Source organism: Coturnix japonica, chromosome 11 (genome assembly GCF_054131305.1).
Source record: "Coturnix japonica strain WE chromosome 11, WE-NBRP24, whole genome shotgun sequence".
Lineage (NCBI taxonomy): Eukaryota > Metazoa > Chordata > Aves > Galliformes > Phasianidae > Coturnix > Coturnix japonica.
Window position 1 is genome coordinate 18384723 of NC_140673.1, and position 18832 is coordinate 18403554.

An 18832-nucleotide genomic window follows, 5' to 3' on the forward strand; every position below is an offset into this window, starting at 1 on the left:
ATATTTCTTCTCCCTGTCATGCTCCTTAATCGTTCCTCTTCTGCAATAAATTGTTATTTCTCTCTCTGTTAGAATTCTTTCCTGTCATTCATCATGTTATGAGTACCTTTCACTTGAGAACAGGGATGAAATCCCAACAGACTTCAGGAAGCCCTTAACTCTTTTACTTTCTTAGGATGCAGAAAATAGAGAACTAAGTGTCTTCTTGTTTGAGTTTTGTTTGTTTGTTTCATAGTTTTGAGGTGCTTGGGGAAAGGCTATTTGGAAAGATGATATTATCATTATTGTGACTATTATTCCCAGTCTGATAAGCAGGTGTAAAGATCAAGCCAAGAGTCTTGCTCATTGGTTTGTTAAGATCTTTGGGGTAACCATGAAAAAATGACAGCTCAGTCATCTAGTGATTGACAGCCCTGCTCACAGTAGGAGTGCTGGTGTCTGATGAGCTTTGAGATCCCTTCCAACCTAAGTCATTTTAACTATTCAGTCAGTAAGACAGACTTTGTAAGCTTGTTGTCTGGTGCTGCTGAGAAATACCACAGATAGTCTTCGACAAACCAGGAAAAAAAAGTTCAGTTTAGCTATATTGATCCTATTTTAATGTTAATGAATGTAGTGGGTTACTTCTTCCTTAGGGTGATTTTCTACCTGTAGATTTGTGAAGATTATTATGGGTACCAAAAATATTCTCAAATCAACTATAGCACTTGACTCAGTTCTTTGTTCCAACTGAATATGCAAGATGTTTGTTTCAATACCCCATTGGTTTTCTCATTTGTTAGTTCGCTCAGGATGAGGGCAGAGAAGATCTGCTGAACACCTGATTATATCCTTAGCAATGGGATACCTGTACAAACACTGAGTGCCAGCTCAGCATTCGAACCTTATATAAATAAAATACTGAAGGCCAAATTAAGCTTTTACTTGGCTGCTTTCTTCAATCTGCAAATGCAAATATATTTCTCCATAATTTGTGTCTTGACAGATGATAATGAATGTGAAAATGCTACTCAGCCTTGTGGAGAGCATGCCAATTGCACAAACACTGTGGGAAGTTATTTCTGCATGTGTGCACCTGGTTTCAAATCCAGCAATGGTCAAAAAACTTTTGTACCTAATGATGGAACCTCCTGTGTAGGTAAGTTATTAATGTCTTCCAACTAGCTTTACATTGTCATTCTTCTCTTACTGCTTCTGTTAATTATGGAAAACTAGCAAAATGCATTCAGATTTGTGAGTTTTAGAGTCAGAATGTAAACTTCCAATGGTTTGGACTGGTACAAAATTAATATTCCAGTTTTTGGGCACATGTTTCTCACTGATAATACTGCAGCTGCCTGTGTTTTCAGTAACATTTCAGTCTTTATGCATTGTTCAGTATTTTTAATCTACTTGTCATAGTTGTAGAAAATAGGTATACAGTTAGGAAGACACAGAAAACCCCAATCCAGCCTTTTATGCCACTGTTTGACTGACCTGTGAACAAGCTGGTAGTATTCTTAAAACAAGGCAGAGTGACAAAGCATTCTGCATTCAGGTTGCTCTTGACCAATACAGTTCCCTACATGTATGACCTACTGTGCTCCAAATATTTTTTTATTTGGGGTCTCTGGTTTAGTTGTTTTCTGTAATTTTTGAAGTCTGAACAAAAGCAATGAGAAAGATCAGTAGTTATCCTACCTTCCGTACCATCCATCAGCTTCTGTTTCTATAGCAGTTGAATGGATTGTGTTCAAGATTACAGGGGAAGGAAAGTTCTCTGGAAAAAAAAAATAAATAAAAAAAAAAATTCTGAACATCTATACCATTCTTTAGGATTTTCTTTGAATGGAAGAACTGTAACTATTTCTCTTTTTTCAAAGTTCTGGTAATTTTCTCTATATGTTGCAACAGTCCTCAGGGAATGGGAAAATGAGAAATAAATCTATTGCCCTTTACACCTTTATGCTGACTGTGTTTCATTCTAGATATGTCTCCTGTGAGCCTGTGAGTGCTGACAACCTCTCTTCTTCTTACTGCTCTTAATAACAGCAGAATGGCTGCATATTAAGCCAGAAAGTGATCTAATCAACATTTCTGGCCCATTGCTCACATACATCTAAAAGAGCTCTGCTTTACCCAGACAATATGAATTCTCCATAAATTAGCTGAGACTGTTACCACATTGAGTTGTAAATATGCTTATTGTTTCTGGTCCATGCTTTGATTCTTAGCAGTTACGACATTTCCTCAGCTTCAGAACTTTTGTCTGCAAATTTATTTCTCTGACTGTTTTTGTGTCACTTTTTACCACTAGCTTGCTAATTTCTTTTTCTTTTGCCCTCTTCTCTTACTGGGCAGACCAATCTTTTCTTTCTTTCTTTTTTTTTATTTTAATCCTCTACTAGGGGTCATTTAACTGCTTTTCCATTATTTTTGTTGTTGTTGTTGTTATTTTGGAAACCCATAAGGGTATTTTGTACCCAATGGGCCTGCTGTTATAGGTTACTGGATATGACTTGCAGCTGATGCTAGTATATCCAATTGTTCTGTATGTAGCCGAAGCTTACACCAGGTTGCAATTCTGATCACAGTGCAAGTTACTCAGTACAAACCAAAAGGAAAAGCTAGTAGATATTCATCCTACCCAAATAATTTCAGAATCTGTGGAGTCTTAAGTTTCCCTTTTAATATTTGTATCCTGATATAGAATGCATGTGCCAATGACTTTAAGATGAATTTTGGGGAGTGCAACATAATACAACCTATTTGTTTATAGACAAATGCCATTGAACCTGTCTGAAGATCCCAGTAGTAAATGTTTGTATACCACTGAGTATCTAAGTCCATTTCAAAGTCTATGTGCATATACATACATCCGCACTCTTCTCCTCTTCAGATATTATATTGATCTTCTAACTACAAAGCAACTATAAATCTCAAGGTAGTGAATCAAAAGAGAACTTTGGGAAATGTCAGTTCACCAGAATGTTAGGTTTTGCACTGTCTGCACTATTTCATTATGTTATCAGGTAGAATTGGTGAACAGATGACAATAAAATATGCTGACAAAGAAGGAACTGAAGAGTAGGAAGGGAGGGAAAGAAAAAGACAGAGAAGAAGGGAAGTGGCAATATGTGATGTTTGTGAAGACATTTTTTTTCTGCTGTCCTGAATAAGAAATCTATTTACTCTGTAAAAGCCATGCTTTTTTTTTCCTTAGACTTCACATGTCATTGAATGTTAAGCTGCAGTTAAGATCTACTTTTTTTGTCCCACTTGCTAAAGTAAAAATGTGAAAATGGCCGTCTTTAAAATGAAAGTGACATCTGTGCCACTCAGCCTTTTCCAGTAACACGCTATTAGGTTACTTCAGCTTTTTGTGAGCTTCTTCGGAGACTACTGGAAAGGTAGCCCTTCTCTATTGCATCCTTTACTGGGGCAGTTGTAAAGGGGGGGATATGGTGTTATGCCACATTACCAAGCTTCCTTTCACCTGAGCAATTGTTAAGCTTTTTCATTTCTGCTTTATGTATGCTGCTGCCTTCAACAGTATGGAGACATGGGGAGGGACATTTAGTCCTTTGCAAATGGACTTTTCAGTCACTTGCAAGCTGGTAATAAGCAGGAGGTATAATGTAGACATCAAGCTGTCTTGACTGGCTGGTGAAGAATCAAAGCGATGTAGGTACAATCCAGTAATTGGCAAGACTGAACATAATAACTGTTCTCAGTACTTTTAATTTAATTGGAATTTCCTTGCCTGCTGCAGTAAATGAGGAGTGACAAAGCACAGAAATAAAATAAAAGGTTATAAATTTTTTTTTTTCACACTAGCCTAAGTGGTGTTGGTGATATCATTTTCTGATTGGAGCTAAAATAAAAAAGCTTCAAAGTTCAGCTACAGCATTTGTTTTGAATATTTACTAAAAGGCCAGGGCTTTTTGCAGAGCAAATGCTCTTCTGTTTAAAAAAGCTGCTATTCTTCAACCTTTGCTCAGGAATGTTGTCTGTGAAGACTGCACACACAAGCCTTGGCAGCCCACTCCTGCTCTTGTAGTAGATCAAGGAGGATGGTTTGAGGTCCTAGCCCAAAAGCTCAGGTGAAAATGAATTGCTGAAAGCACTGGCAAGCTGTTGTCTGTGTGCAGTCCAACAATTGCGTGCTCTTTAAAAAGGCATAAGTACAAAATATAAAGAAACAAAAACCTAGAGATACAACAGAATATTTCAAAGCAGGAACTTAAAAGCAATATTGTTGCAATTGTAACAAATTGACTGTCCCTGAAAATCTTACTGATTTAGAAGGAATATGAAGCTGATTAGTACCTTTCAAGATCAGACATATTGCCTTTCAATTTTGTCATCCAGAAGATTTTTTTCTCTAGGAAACAGTAAATTAGTTAGGCATGATATGGACTCATTCCATATGGGCAACTGAACTGCAGAAAATCTATTTGCATATACTCAACGGGGTGTCTCTATCAGACTTTAAATAGCCATTCTACCAGAGATGTGCTTTCGTGCTTGAATTTCTGCTGTTATTTTGGATAATCCTGCTTTCTCATTAAAATCTCCATTACACTTAATACGTGACATAATTACAAAAAGATGAGTAATTTGTACGAATGCCCAATAATGACAAATAAATGATTTATCAAACTAGGTTCATGGAAAAGAAATTATCATAATAATTTTGAAATACTTGGATCATTAAATCACATGGAAACCAGATAGCTAGCAATGGCAATCTGGACAGTATTCAAATATTTCTACATTTGGAAGTCATTCTAAGTTTTAGCAAAGCTTATTATCATTTACTGGTGTTATCATTTACAAGGCCAGAGAAATCTCGGGATAAGTTTTATGCATTTTCTTGTTACACTAACTGTAATTGTCATGTTTTTCACCCTTGGCACTTCAGTTCACTCAAAGTTTGTCTGCCTCGCACTAAGTCATAGAGCAGGGAATTGAGTGGCACTTGTTTCAAAAAGGGATGTATAATTTACTGATGTGAGAAGTTATTTCAATGCCAGGAGTAGGATTTTTAGCCTTTATCTTTAATGACTGCATTTAATTATGTGGTAGCCTATGTGTAACACTGTATCCTACTTTTTCCCCGCTTTTCTTCACTTTTCATTGATGTAAAGTATAGGTAGCCCCGTGACTACAAATACTGAGGCCACAGGATATTGTGGATAATACAAAACTTAGCTCACTAAAGAGAAATGTTTGCAGTTGGGGACATTAGCAACCCAACACTCTAATGCAGATAATAATAATTTCACCTAATTGTGTAAGTTTCAGGCTTTTTCCCGCCCACCCAAACATAGCCTTCTCCGTAGCTCTCCACAGAGGGCAGAGGTGGTTGTGCTGGGATGATGGTGGGATCCAAGAACCCTTCTGTGCAGTACAGGCATTTGAGCAGCTCTACAATGGGAGCTCCCAAACTACTGCTTCAGAATACAGTCTTACTGGTGCAAAGCAGGGCCACTGCTCAGTGATCAAAATAGGGATGTGAAAGCAAGGTGTGGAACCTCAGGAGATCTTGAATGCTAGGGAGAGCTTTATGATTACAAGCAGAAAACAGGGAGCTGGGGAGTTTCACAAAACAACAAAAAGCGTGTGTATGTAGGAAAAATTGAGATACTCCATTAGAGGTTTAAACACAGTTTACAGTTGCCTCATATTAGAGAGAAAAAAGAAAAAAAAATAAATATATATATAAAATCATTTTTCTGATTATAGAAACTCTTTTGCCATTAGTAAAGAATGTCCAAAAAGCAGATTGCCAGGTATTCTTCAGACATCTTTTTGCAGTCTCTGGATATATTCACAGGCATGCAGTGTGTTTTTCTATTCTCCCACAATTTCCGATTCTCCAGAAGCCTTATATCAAAGACATTATTGCTCATTTTTGTTTTATTCCATTTTGAAAACCATCAGCAATTTTATATCAAAAGAAGAGCACAAAAATTGTTCCTATATACTTATGGTGCATTTCCAGCCCCCTGTATCTACTTTCTGTTTGCTTGCTCTTAAAAGCTGTCTAACTGCACAAAGGCCTCCTATTGATTCTGGTAGCTATAGCACTAATAATCATCTCATCAGTTCTTTTTTTCACCAGTTTCTTACCCAAATTCATCATCATCCTCGTTCTTAACTCAATTTGTCTTCCACTCCAGTTCATCTATTCCCCTTCCCAGCTTCACTTTACGTTCTCAGCCTCTTTGCTTCTGACTATCCGCTCATATGTCACTTCTTCATTTTTCAACACTTTTTGTCAAATATACCTGTCCCAAAAGTGCTCACATTTTTCTCCTTTCTAGCACAGTATTTCATAGTCCATTACTTCATTCTTGAGAATTATTTGGTGTTGTTCCTACTTTACGTTCTCCAGTGAGTCCACTGAGTTATTTGATCACTACTGTCAGCCAGCCAACTAATGCAAAATAATCCCTATAGCAGCCAGCAGCAGCACACAGACCTCCTAAATTGATCAATTCATGGATTCTCTTACCAGAATTCATCAGGTTTGCTCTTGAATGGTGCCCCACCTGTTTACTGAATGTGTCTACTGAGCAGCAAATTATTTAGAAAAACAAAAGCCATGTTAGGCCCATGCATTGTATCTTTGGATTAAAAAGAAAGACCTGGTGAGCATTTTAAAGGCACTATGCTTAAATCTTAGATTAACAAGATAGATAGAGCGATTTTTTTGGTAGCATCTTTTTAAAGCCGTGACTTAAAACAAAAGACTGATTTTTTCTTTCTCTTTTCTAACAGAATACTAAGGCTGAGAAAATCTATTTAGTCTAATCTCTGGAAAATGGATTTCAGATAATTTGCATCATGCCGAGTGTTTTGTTATGATAGAATTAACATTTAAGCTCATGGTTTTAAAATATGAACAATGCAGTATTATATAGTAATACATGTGTGGTATGAAAATATGATCAATTATGATTTATCCTTCTGATCCCTAAGTATTATAATTGGCAGGTGTTTTGTCATTTATTTCCCTTTTTAGTTTTCACTTTTTTTTTCTTCCATGAAATTTTATTATGAAACTGCTTGCAGTATGCAGGGCTATTATCAACAAAGCAGCAAGGTGTTAGTCTGTAAATACTTAATAAAAAATTCAATTTCTCACGATATTTGCAGATGTAGATGAGTGCAGCAATGAAGGAACTGTTGCCTGTGGAGATCATGCAAAATGTGAAAACGTGGATGGAGGGTTTAACTGCTCTTGTAAGGAAGGTTATCAACCATCCACGGGAAAATTGCAGTTTAAGCCAAATGATGGCACTTCCTGCCAAGGTACATGGTATTATAAAGGTTTATGTGTTATTATAGAGCTACATCTTCTGAGAAACCCACCAGTGCCTCTTTATCTTCAGTTAGATTAATCGGCAAGACATAAAAAAGAGGCAAGGCATTCGCATCTACATTTCCTGAGAATAGAATCCTTTATAAATGTATTTTCACTAAACAGTGTTAAACCCCAGTTGAAATAACGGATGTCTCCTCACAGGCACCAAATCTGTATTTCTCTGTAAATTCAAGCCATTTTTTAACTTCTCCTATAGGTGGAAGTTCCAAGGAAACGAGCCAGACTCTCTCCCAAAGCAAAGCCAAAGCTCATGGTCAGCCCATTGCTGCTTTAGTGTTGTGTGAGCAGCTAGTGTGGCCAAGGAGTTGGACCCTTGGAGGATGAAGTCTGAGGCTGGGGTGCATGTGCATGGATTCAGAATGCCAGTGTTTTGGGGAAATACTAAGACGAGCTCTTACAATGAGTGTATATTGGATATCAATTGAACTGCAATATATAATTAGATTTGTGTTTGTTTGTTGTTTTTTTTTTTTAATTTACAGAAAATCCAGAGGCCAGTTGTGAGTTATACAAAGACTGTGTAACAGAACATGTTAATAAAACTTTAGCAAAAGTAAGTAGCATTGGTTTATAGATTAATTTGCAAATCTTTTAATTGTTTCTGTCTGAAACTGTTATGTCAAGTAGAATAGTTCTTAAGGCACTCTCAACAAATGCTTAAACATGTTTACCGAAGTCTTTTAAATAATTTCAAATTATTTGAACTGAGTTATGTGTTTAAATCATGGTAACAATTTATTGGGAATCTATGTGTTCTGTTTCCGGCAGAGTCAGGATGTATGAAAAATTGAGAAGTGTGGTAAACACTCAACTATTTTTTCAATTTCTGACATTACACACTGCTTTATGTGCTAACGTGCAATTATTTGCCTGTTCAGAGTGGAAGGCAGCAAGATAGCTCACAAAAGTAATGTCAACAAGTGATAAAATATAAAATGGAATCACAGAATCACAGAATTGTAGGGATTGGAAGGGACCTCTAGAGATCAAGTGCAACCCCCTGCAAAGCAGGCCCCCTACAGCAGGCTATACAGGTAGGCATCAAGGTGGGTCTTAAATACCTCCAGAAAAGGCGAATCCAAAACCTCCCTGGGCAACCTGTTTCAGTGTTCCATCACCCTTGCTGTGAAGAAGTCCCTTCACATATTGGTATGGAACTTCCTATGCTCCAATTTATGGCAGTTTCCTCCTGTCCACAGATTGCTGAAAAGAGGTTGTCTGTGTCCTTTGACTCCCACACTTAAGATGTTTATGAACATTAATATGATTACTGAGAGAGTCTTCTTTTCTCAAGGCAGAACAATATGCCCATGTCACTCAACCTTTTCTCATAAGAAAGGTGCTCCAGACCCCTTATCATTTTTGTGGCCCTCTGATGGACACTCTTTGGGAGATCCCTGTCTTTTGTACCAGGGAGCACAGAATTGGATACCGTGCTCCAGGTGAGGCCTGACCAGGGCACAGTAGAAGGGGAGGAACATATCCCTTGACTTGCTGGCCACACACCTTTTAATGAACCCCAGGATCCCATTGGCCTTGACCACCAGGGCACACTGCTGGCTAATAGAAGACCTTCATCTAAGTATGCTAGTATACTTGCTCCTCAAAACTTAATGTGTAAATTGGCACAGACTTTATAGACTCAGACAAGACTCTAGAATTTTTTCAGTGGAAACCAAGGTTTTCTGATGCAAATAAAAGTGAATAAAGAATGAATAATAGTCTACAACTATAATCTACAACTATAATAATGATTTAAAAGGATAAATGAAACATAAGCATGAATAAATTAAAAGCAATTATATATATATTTATATCATGCAATTTGTCCAAGTTACTAGAATTAATTTAAAAGCTCTTACTTGAGTCTGTTTTCTTAAAATGCTTTCTGTTTTAATCTGCGTCACAGTATGTTATATTAACATGTTTCCAATATTTACTTGCAAAGACAGGATAAATACTAACACCAGGATGTTTCAGAGAGATGTTTTTTTTTAATATGTAGTAACACTAAAGACAAAATAAAATAATATTTCCATTTTATCTAAATAGCTTTACCAGACTTTAGCTTATTTTTTAGCCTGTGTTCTACTTCTGTTCAGAGGCAATCAAAGACAAAGTAAATTCCACAAAATCTACTCAACAGCAGAGAATACAGGTCTCACCAATCCCATATTGAGAGTTTTTCTTGAATTGATAATATCTCATTAAATTTCAGTATTGTAGAGTATGAATTCTTTTCTTATTCAACCATGACACTGCAATCTGAATGTACATCTCACCCTCTTAACCTACTGCTTTTTAAACTAACTGTGTTACATAAGTATGTTTTTGTAGCTCATAAATTCAGTTCCCCTAAACTGCATGTTTTATAATCTGCATTTGGAAAAAAAGCATTGCAAAGTACTCAAACACTGCCCATTTTCTCCCAATTCTTCAGATAAATTTGAACGGAAAAAATTCTTCTTAGTCACCATATCAATTGGCATTGAATTATTTGTGCACACTTATGAGTCCACTTTGGTGTATTATGATAAATAAAACTGAGTTGCAGTTGTGATTAAATAAATAAAAAAGGGTGTATTGATAGACTTTTTTTTTTTTTCCATATTTGCTTGTTAATGCTAAACCAGTCAAAACTCTTTTTTTTCTTTGTAAAACCATGCTTTATATGTTAAACTCTTGATTTAGGAAGTGTCTCTTTTTATGCCCTTCTGTTCTTGTTAATTCACAGAAATCCATTATTAGCATTGGGTTTATGTTCTCTCACAGCAATACGACTTTATTTGTCTCATTAATATATGAATTCCTGTATTTTTCAGATTAGACGTTTAAAAACACCCCTGGAGATGCTGCAAGAAATTAATAGGAATACTCTGGGACTACTTTTGCCTGTAGATGTGATTTCTTATGTCGAAGCATTATCTTATTCATCTCTCAATATCATGCAGTACTCAGTTCCTGACAATGAAACACTCCGTAATACAACCATTAATGTGAGCAAATCAAGCCTTAACACTGTGCTTTTCTCTTTGCAAGTAGCATATGAGTCTTTAAAATATCCTTTTATTTACAGGTTTTGGTTAACACTGTGAACAATTTTTTACAAAAAGATAAAATCACCATCTGGGAAGCGCTTCCTGTTGATAACCAAAGACAGAGCCTGACTAAGTTGCTGCATACTGCAGAACAAGCAACGCTTCTCATGTCACAAAACTTCAAAAAGACAACACAGCTAGATGCTAATGCAAGTGACATAGGTAAGATAAAGAAAATTAATCTAAGGTATACTTTAGATGTGAATTACACTGAGGAATTTTTCAGCACAATTATAGAGATTAGACATGGTGTTATGTGAAACACTCAGGTGTTAATTTGTATGAGTTTTATAACTAACACCCAACTTTTGGTGTAGGTATTGTAATTTTAAAAGATTGAACATTTGAGCCCAGAAAAAAAACTTGAAAGGCTGTAGAAAGTAATCCTTGCAGATTCTCTTTCAGTCTCTTACTATTGTTAGAGTTTTGTACTGAATCTGGATTTATCTTATATGCACAAAAGTATCCTGTATATCTTATATTCATAGAACCAGTAGCAAAATTTGAATTTGCACTTTAAAACTTTGTGGCTTTTTTTTTTTTTTTTGTTTCAGGGAAAGTAGTGTAAGTAAAGTTGGAATAAAGTTTGGAAGTTAGATATTGTGTGGCCTTATTTTTAGAAAATGTCTATTTTCAGAGAAATTTCAAAGAATTGAGTCATTCTAACTACTGTTTTTCTCTCCAACCTTCTCCCTACCAACTGACATCCTCACTCCAGCCCTAACCTATTTTTCTGTGGTTATGGGAGCTTTACTTTTATTACAAAATAAGAAGTAGAGTTGGGCGAATACCAGTCTTTCTGAAGATCTGTAATCAGGTGTTGTTGATTCCCTTGGTAAAGGTGACTCATGCATTTTTTGGTTTTGGAGTGTATCCAAACTGAATGTGACCAGATTTCTATTCTCTCACCCCTCTGAAGCTAAATTAGCAAAAGTGATTGGGGAAAACAAACATACAAAAAAACCCAAAAAAACCGAAAAAAAAACAAAAACAAGACATTTGTTCTGTGACATAAGCTCTGTAGAAAAAGTTATATTTTTGATAATAGCACCTCTGGGTCTGCAGCAGATCCAGAATGCTGCTGGAAGCTACTTGTAAAGCCCCTCTTCATCCACCACCAGGTCTGGAGGCACAGGCTCTTGTGATCATGGAATTGAGTCCATGAAGATGGAGAGGAGAGAGGAATCAGTGCAGCTTCTGGTGTTACTATAGACACCAGTCAACCTAGGTGACAAAAAGTAGCTGATTAGAAGAATGGAAAGGAATATCTACATTAAACTATGTTGATCATTTTCTGGTTTGTTATTGGTTCTTAGCATTTATATGCTTTCTATGAGTCTCATACATGCCCCACACACATGTTGTGGGACCTACAACATTACCTTTCTCTCTCCAACACTTTTTATAGTGCAAGTTCCTGAACTGTAGGCTTTTCAAAACTCCAGTCACAAAAAAATAAAAATAAAAAAAATTCTTATGTCCTGACAAACATTTTCTGACAGCTGGTCTATTGAATAGCTCATATTATTTTTGTGTGCTGTGCTATAAGCAATGCAGATGGCCTAGCTTAGTGATACTCCTCCATCAGTCAAGTTTTAGATTTGTTTGTTTTTATTTAGCTCTGTTTTCTATAAAAGACCTGATTGACTTTTTTTTGTTCCCATCCTGGCTGATGGAAACTCAGCACTATAATGAACTGAGTAAAGAGCTCAGTGTCCTCTAATGCAGTTTCCATTCTGATGGCTGATGCTTGTTTGTTTTCTTCTTGACAAAACACATCATTATTTCATGCAATGTACATTTGGTAGTATGGACAGATAACTATAAAATATATACATTTCAAAAATTGGCTTTTATCAGAAGTTACTATTCAGTAGAGAATTTTATGTTTTGCTCTTTATAATTGTGATTTGTGGTTCCTTTCAGAAATGCATTTTTAATAAAGCAATAGCTCTTCCTAAAGTAACCTACATTATTCTTTCCAGTGCCTAATTTAATGCAAGGTAAATAAAAGACTATATTTCTCATGGAAAGAATAAAAAGTATAAAAGCTAAATGTATGCATGGAAATAACAAAATCCAGAAGTCTAAGTGAACATACTGTATTAATAGCATTTTTCTTGAAATATTTGGTGCAATTATATATTCTTAAAATTTACAGTAATTATACAATTTGATGGCACATTTATTAATCCAACTGTAAACTATCTTAGACCATAATGGATAATGGGATTTTTACAGTATTTTTCTTCTTTTGCAGCACTCAAGGTTTTTGCTTTTGATTCTCACCACATGAAACACATTCACCCACATGTGTATACAGAAGGAGACTACATAAAGATCTCCCCGAAGAAGAAAGAGGAACATCAACCCAATGGTAGGAGACAGCAATTAAAGAGCAAGGGTTTTAATAAACACCTTGAATAGATTGTACAACCAGTATACTGGTGCAGTATTCTAAGACTTAGCTGCAGCCTTGCTAACTACAGAGTCAAGGCATTTTTATTGTCATCTCACCTACTCCTTTCTTGTCTCCACAAAGATTTTTCTACCATCATTTTCACAATGCCTATCTCACAGGAAGGACCAGTATATTTTAACACTGATTATTGATACCAGAGACCTGAATTTTATCCCTAAGACATAGATCTCCTTTCTGACTTTAGATCAGTCCCCATCTCTGTGTCACTCCAAAAGTTAGTGCATCTTTTCTATTTAAAGGGCAGCTCATTAATGCAAAAATACGTTCCTCAGTACCAAAACCAACAAAGTCCTGAATTTGACTTTGGACCTCAGAGTTCTATGGAAATGGCTTATAACCAGCAATAGTCCAGTACTAAAATTAAATAATGTGGTCAAAAAGCTCCACAATTAATGCACCTAAACAAAAAAACACACCAAAAAATGCTTTTAAGTCTTAATCTTCCAGCTAATCTGAGACCCACTACCTATCAGCATCCAAAAGTGTGGTTTATTGTGGTACAGGGAAGAGCATGACTTTTCAGATCAGAACTACATCCCAAAATACCTTTGGTTTCTTTTTCCCAGTGCACCTTCCCTCCTTGTCTCCACTGCAATGGAAGTCAAAGCAAGTCATGTGGTTCAGAGAGAACCAGGTCTGAGCTGTTTTGGTTTATGAGACCTGATACCACATGTAAAGCCAATTGCAGAACAGCAGCATGCATATATTAGTTTAGAAAAAATAGATATGCATGCATCTAATTAGAATTTCCAACGTGAACACATTTTTAATTCTAATGGCAGTTACATTGTTTTAAATAAAGCTATATTTCATTGTCTCTAAAACATTTATATAAGTATTCCACAAAGATTCCATCTGTTTTGCATATTTTATGCAATAACGGTAATGATATCTATTGTTTATTGTTTCCTTAATGTCTTCAATTTTGTTCTTCTATAAAAAAAACCTCAAACTACTAAATATGGTCTGTTTGATTGATAGGCACTGTTGCAGTTGTCTTTCTGCGGTACAGCAATATTGGTTCTTTGCTTTCATCGCCTAAAAACCGCTCCTCGAAAGATAGTTCAGAGCAGAGAGAGACAGTAAGCTCATCAGTTATAGCTGTTGCAATTAGCTCAAATCCACCTACGCTGTATGAGCTCGAGAAAATAACATTTACATTAAAGTACACCAAGGTAAGATTTTTATTTTTTTTTATGTTATCAACATCAAAAAAAAAATAAGAAAAAATAAAAGTAGCTAATTATTGTGTGTGATGTAACCATATCTGCAGTATATGATGTATTCAGACATAATTCTGTTTGCTATTGTGACTTTACTAGTATCAGAGAAATAAATAAGGATCTCAAATGTAGCATCCACAGAAGAACCAGTAACACAGCACCTTTGCTGTTTCTGAAATATGAATATATTCTTCTATAATCGGGAGCTTTCCTTTTACATGGATTTTGCCGGCTTCACTTGTATGTGAGGAACCATCTTACATATCGCAAGGAAACAAGAAAATGACTCTGTGCAGAGAGGTGGGAGAAGGGTGAGGTGTTAACCTTGATTATGCAGGTTTTAAATTTGTTACTTGCCTTGTAATATTTGAGATAGAGATCAGCTTTCTGTAAATTTGCATATATTTATACAGCATCTAGTACAGTGGAGAGATGATCTTTGACTAGTGTTTGTATGTTCCATCAGTAATAAGTAATATTAATGGTCTTAGTCATCACTGTCAACACACCTGATATCATACCAGGTATGATATGACCCTGACTTTCTCCCAGACTGCTTTGTAAAATGGATAGAATAAGTTTCAGGTTTTGATCTCCTTATTTGAAAGGGGCTACAAGCAATGATAGTGTAACCTTGGGGCTTAGTCCATGTTGTCCAGGTGCAGGGGTATATATAACAGTGTTTCCAGTAGGTAAAAATTCTAACACTCTGGTAAGTGCCAAATGGGTTCAGTAATCTGATTAGCCTGCATGTTTGGTAGAGTGGTAACTGTGTGAATAAAGCGCTTCCATTCTGAGCCACATTTTAATTGCTTGGAATAGGCCTTACCAATGTGCTTTTTTGTTTCCCAGCCTTCCAATGGAAACATGGAATTTTTAATGAATTGCAGTGGGTAGTGCAAGAAAGGTCTCTTGATGGGAAATATCCTGCCTTTTGCCATCAGTAAAACATCTTGTTTCTGTTCCAGACTGCAGATAAAGATATTAAATGTGCATTTTGGAACTACTCAGCTGACACAATGAATGGCAACTGGGCTACAGAAGGCTGTGAGCTGATGCATTCCAATTCCACTCATATCTCATGCAAATGTAATCATCTGACTCATTTTGCTGTTTTGATGTCCTCAGGTGGCTCTGTTGTAAGTGGTCTTTTAATTTATTGTTTTACTCAATACTTTCTTTCATCTTCATTTGTTATATTTTTATTGCAGTGCAATTTATGTACTTATTTTGCCTTTAGGTTGTTACTTTTTTTTATTCAACAAACACACAATTTATTGTGCACTGCACAAACAAAATTCTTCCCTTATATGTTTGAATTTCTGTGTGTCCTTTCTGCAGTATTGAAAAGCAGTGATGCAGCAAAGGCTCTTGTTTCAAATATACAGTCTGTTGTGCTTATTTTTGGTGCATAGCTTTTAATTTTAAATCACACTTTAAGACTGCCATGGGATTTAACTGGCCTTCGTTAGTGGTCAGTAACTATACAGCCCATAATTCCTCTTGAGCAAAGGTTTGCCACCCATTTGTGTAACCTTGGCATCTGAAAATCTCCTTTAAATGCTCTCCTGAGAGTTTGCAAGAGCATTATTGGAAAAGCATGAAGGAAGTTTATGACTATCAAACATGGATGCTCACAACTACAACAAAACTGTGAGAATGACCACTCAATTTCTATTCTTCTTACATTGAGAAGCCCCAGAGATTTCCAGTGTCCACATGGGGATCTGCAGGAGCTTGTGTCCTGTCTCAGAAAGCAGCTTTGTATGGTATCAGAACTGACAGCAAGCAGAATACTAGCATGAATATACTGTATTGAGATAGTACTCTCACACTGTGAATTTCATGCTGATAGAGGCTTTTTCCCGCTTGCTAAATAGAATCCTAAGTCTTCAGTTCACATTTAAGACCTTTGCAAGTACTTATATGGTTATTTGGAAAAGGAAGAATGGGAGGAGGATAATCTCTGGTCCTTTACTTAGGGAAAAAAATACTTCAATACATTTTCTGGTTAGCTATCCTTGTGCTGATGTGCAGTTAGGTATTTCAGAGATTCTTTGTGTGAATACCAAGCAGCAAACGTAACCGTGTTCTTATACAAAAATATTCATAACCAGTATTAAAATAGCCTGTGTTTCTTTAGAGAACATTCCTGTTACATATCTGGAATAGCATTTGTTTGAAATGATTGTTATTTCAGAGTCTTGTTTTGATCATGTTGTAAATTCAGTAAGACGGTTATTCAATTTTGCTTATCTAAGTCACTGCTGTGATAAGTCCTTTTATATTAGAAAATGTTCATGTCATATTAATATATGTTTTACTGCCACTGTGTTTGTCATTCACTAAAATGATACGATTTTAAAATCATATTCTGAGATACTGATGTTAATAAAGTTTTGCTAAGAAATACCAGAAAATATACAGTTCATTACTAATTTCCTTTAGAGTTATATCTGTCTTCCCCACCACAAAAAAAAAAAAAAAAATTAAATTAAAAAAAAATCCCCAATACTTTCAAGATTATGCAAAGTATGCATTTGCACAGTAACTCTGCAAACATTTTTATTAATATTTTGTTGAAAATAAGAAAAAAAATTGTATTATAGACTGCATTTTTCTTGAGAACATACAAAGCTATTCTTTTTAATATTATATTATAATTTTCCCCCAGGGTGTTACAAATTATAACATTCTTACAAGAATCACTCAGCTAGGAATAATTATTTCGTTGATTTGCCTCTCCATGTGCATTTTTACATTCTGGTTCTTCAGTGAAATTCAAAGCACTAGAACGACAATTCACAAAAACCTCTGCTGCAGCCTTTTCCTGGCAGAACTTATTTTCCTGATTGGAATTAATATGAACAATAATAAGGTGAGTAGTTTTCACTTGTGTCTTGAGTTTGTGTTGTAAAACAAATACACAGTATAAGATACCATCTTCTCTTACTTCCAATATTTCGTACTGTATTTACCAGTATATAGTAGTCTAGTGACACTGAATTCCTGGTCATGTAACAGGAAATATAAAATGATCACCTGGACTTGCTGTTATCTATAAAAATAGAGCTGTCATCTGAGCTGATGCAAGTTGAATTTGGTCCATGAGTTTCATTTAAACTTTCTCACTTGAGCTGAATGTGGTACCAGTGTGTTTGACATTTTCATGTCTGTTTGAATGCTGTGTAAAGCAATGTTGGTACGACAATTTTTCCTAAAAACCAGGTCAGAGGTGGAGTCCCAAGGTAGCACTTAAGACATTGCATTATTGGTTGCAGGACCTCTGCTTTCTAAATGTGAAGTCTTGACTAATCTGTGTCACTTTTTGTACAACTAGGACTATTGCTTCTTACATCTCTCAAAGAGTTTTAGGAAATTAAATAATGCATAAATTATTAAGAAAGCTATACCATAAATCGCTGAATAGGATTTAAAATTACCTGAAAAAAAAGAGTGAACTGCAATCTGTGAGGCTGCACTACAGTATTGATTGTGGAATATCATTTTAGGAATATTTCATAGTAAAAAGTTCCTTTAGAAATAATTGCTCATGAAGCTTATTTGCGTTGCTATTAAAATTGTAAAAATAGGCTTTGTCTAAATCAGCAAATTATGTAACTGTGATACTCAGATGTAGCAATGGGACCAACCTTGTCAATTTGTTAATGTAGGTTTTCTGGAAAGAAATGCATTGATTTTAAGTTGAATGCCATCTTCTTACTTTAGCAGTTGTTACAGAAAATGCTAATGAACAAGTGTGCTTGTAGGTATAGGCCAAGATCTTGTCAATCGGCCTTACTTCTGTGCTTCTGTACTGCCTGTGTTGCTGTGCATGTGCTGCAGTATTAAGAGATATATTAATAGAATTGTGACTCTTGCTTTCTCTGGTTGAATTTCTAGCTCGTCTGTTCAATTACTGCTGGATTACTCCACTATTTCCTTCTAGCTGCTTTTGCATGGATGTGCATTGAAGGCATTCATCTCTACCTTATAGTTGTGGGAGTCATCTATAACAAGGGTTTCTTGCACAAGAATTTCTATGTCTTTGGCTACGTCAGTCCAGCTGTGGTAGTTGGCATCTCTGCTGCCCTGGGATACAAGTACTACGGTACCACAGAAGTGTAAGTTGCTGTTTTTGTGTTTAAATCAACATATGTGAGGATGCAATAGTCACAATAGCTTCACACAATTTAAGATGTTTTGTGCTGTTTACTTTTCAGATGTTGGCTCAGCACAAAGAATAACTTCATATGGAGTTTTATAGGACCAGCATGCCTAATAATTCTTGTAAGTATAATTTTCATTTTTATTGTAGTACATAAAACTGATAATAAAAGGTGTTTAATAATCACCCACCCATTGCCAGCATAGCTGTGAGTGCTAATTATAGGGCAGAATTGTCTAATTTAGATTCTTTTATAGTGTCTCTAAATTATTTATATGCTGTACATCTAAATAGCCTGAAAAATGAATGTTGGACAGAAAAAAAAAAAAAAGGAAAAAACAAAAAAAGGAAAAAACAAAAAAGCTCGCATTAAGATCAGAGCTTCTTTTTTTCTCACTTGCTTTCTTCCTTTCAACCTAATGGAGAAAAGCATTTCTAGTTTGTAAGAAGTAGTATCTTTGTATGTCATTGGCATCTCAGCATGGCTCA

General features: G+C 35.7%; 1 protein-coding gene across 5 annotated transcripts in view; it reads left to right on the plus strand.

Moving 5' to 3' along the window:
• ADGRL4 (adhesion G protein-coupled receptor L4) overlaps positions 1 to 18832 on the plus strand; it is a 130990-nt gene that overhangs the window by 94230 nt on the left and 17928 nt on the right. For 2 of the 5 annotated variants that reach the window (XM_015870368.3, XM_015870366.3), the window contains exons 3-13: positions 986 to 1138; positions 7144 to 7299; positions 7855 to 7925; positions 10195 to 10368; positions 10449 to 10632; positions 12731 to 12847; positions 13934 to 14127; positions 15144 to 15314; positions 16850 to 17053; positions 18079 to 18299; positions 18399 to 18465. In XM_015870368.3, coding sequence (XP_015725854.1) covers positions 986 to 1138; positions 7144 to 7299; positions 7855 to 7925; positions 10195 to 10368; positions 10449 to 10632; positions 12731 to 12847; positions 13934 to 14127; positions 15144 to 15314; positions 16850 to 17053; positions 18079 to 18299; positions 18399 to 18465 — 1712 coding nt within the window. Of the gene's footprint in view, positions 1 to 985; positions 1139 to 7143; positions 7300 to 7854; positions 7926 to 8250; positions 8407 to 10194; positions 10369 to 10448; positions 10633 to 12730; positions 12848 to 13933; positions 14128 to 15143; positions 15315 to 16849; positions 17054 to 18078; positions 18300 to 18398; positions 18466 to 18832 lie in introns of those variants that run through there. The other 3 variants (XM_085512251.1, XM_015870369.3, XM_085512252.1) reach the window with 2 other exon arrangements.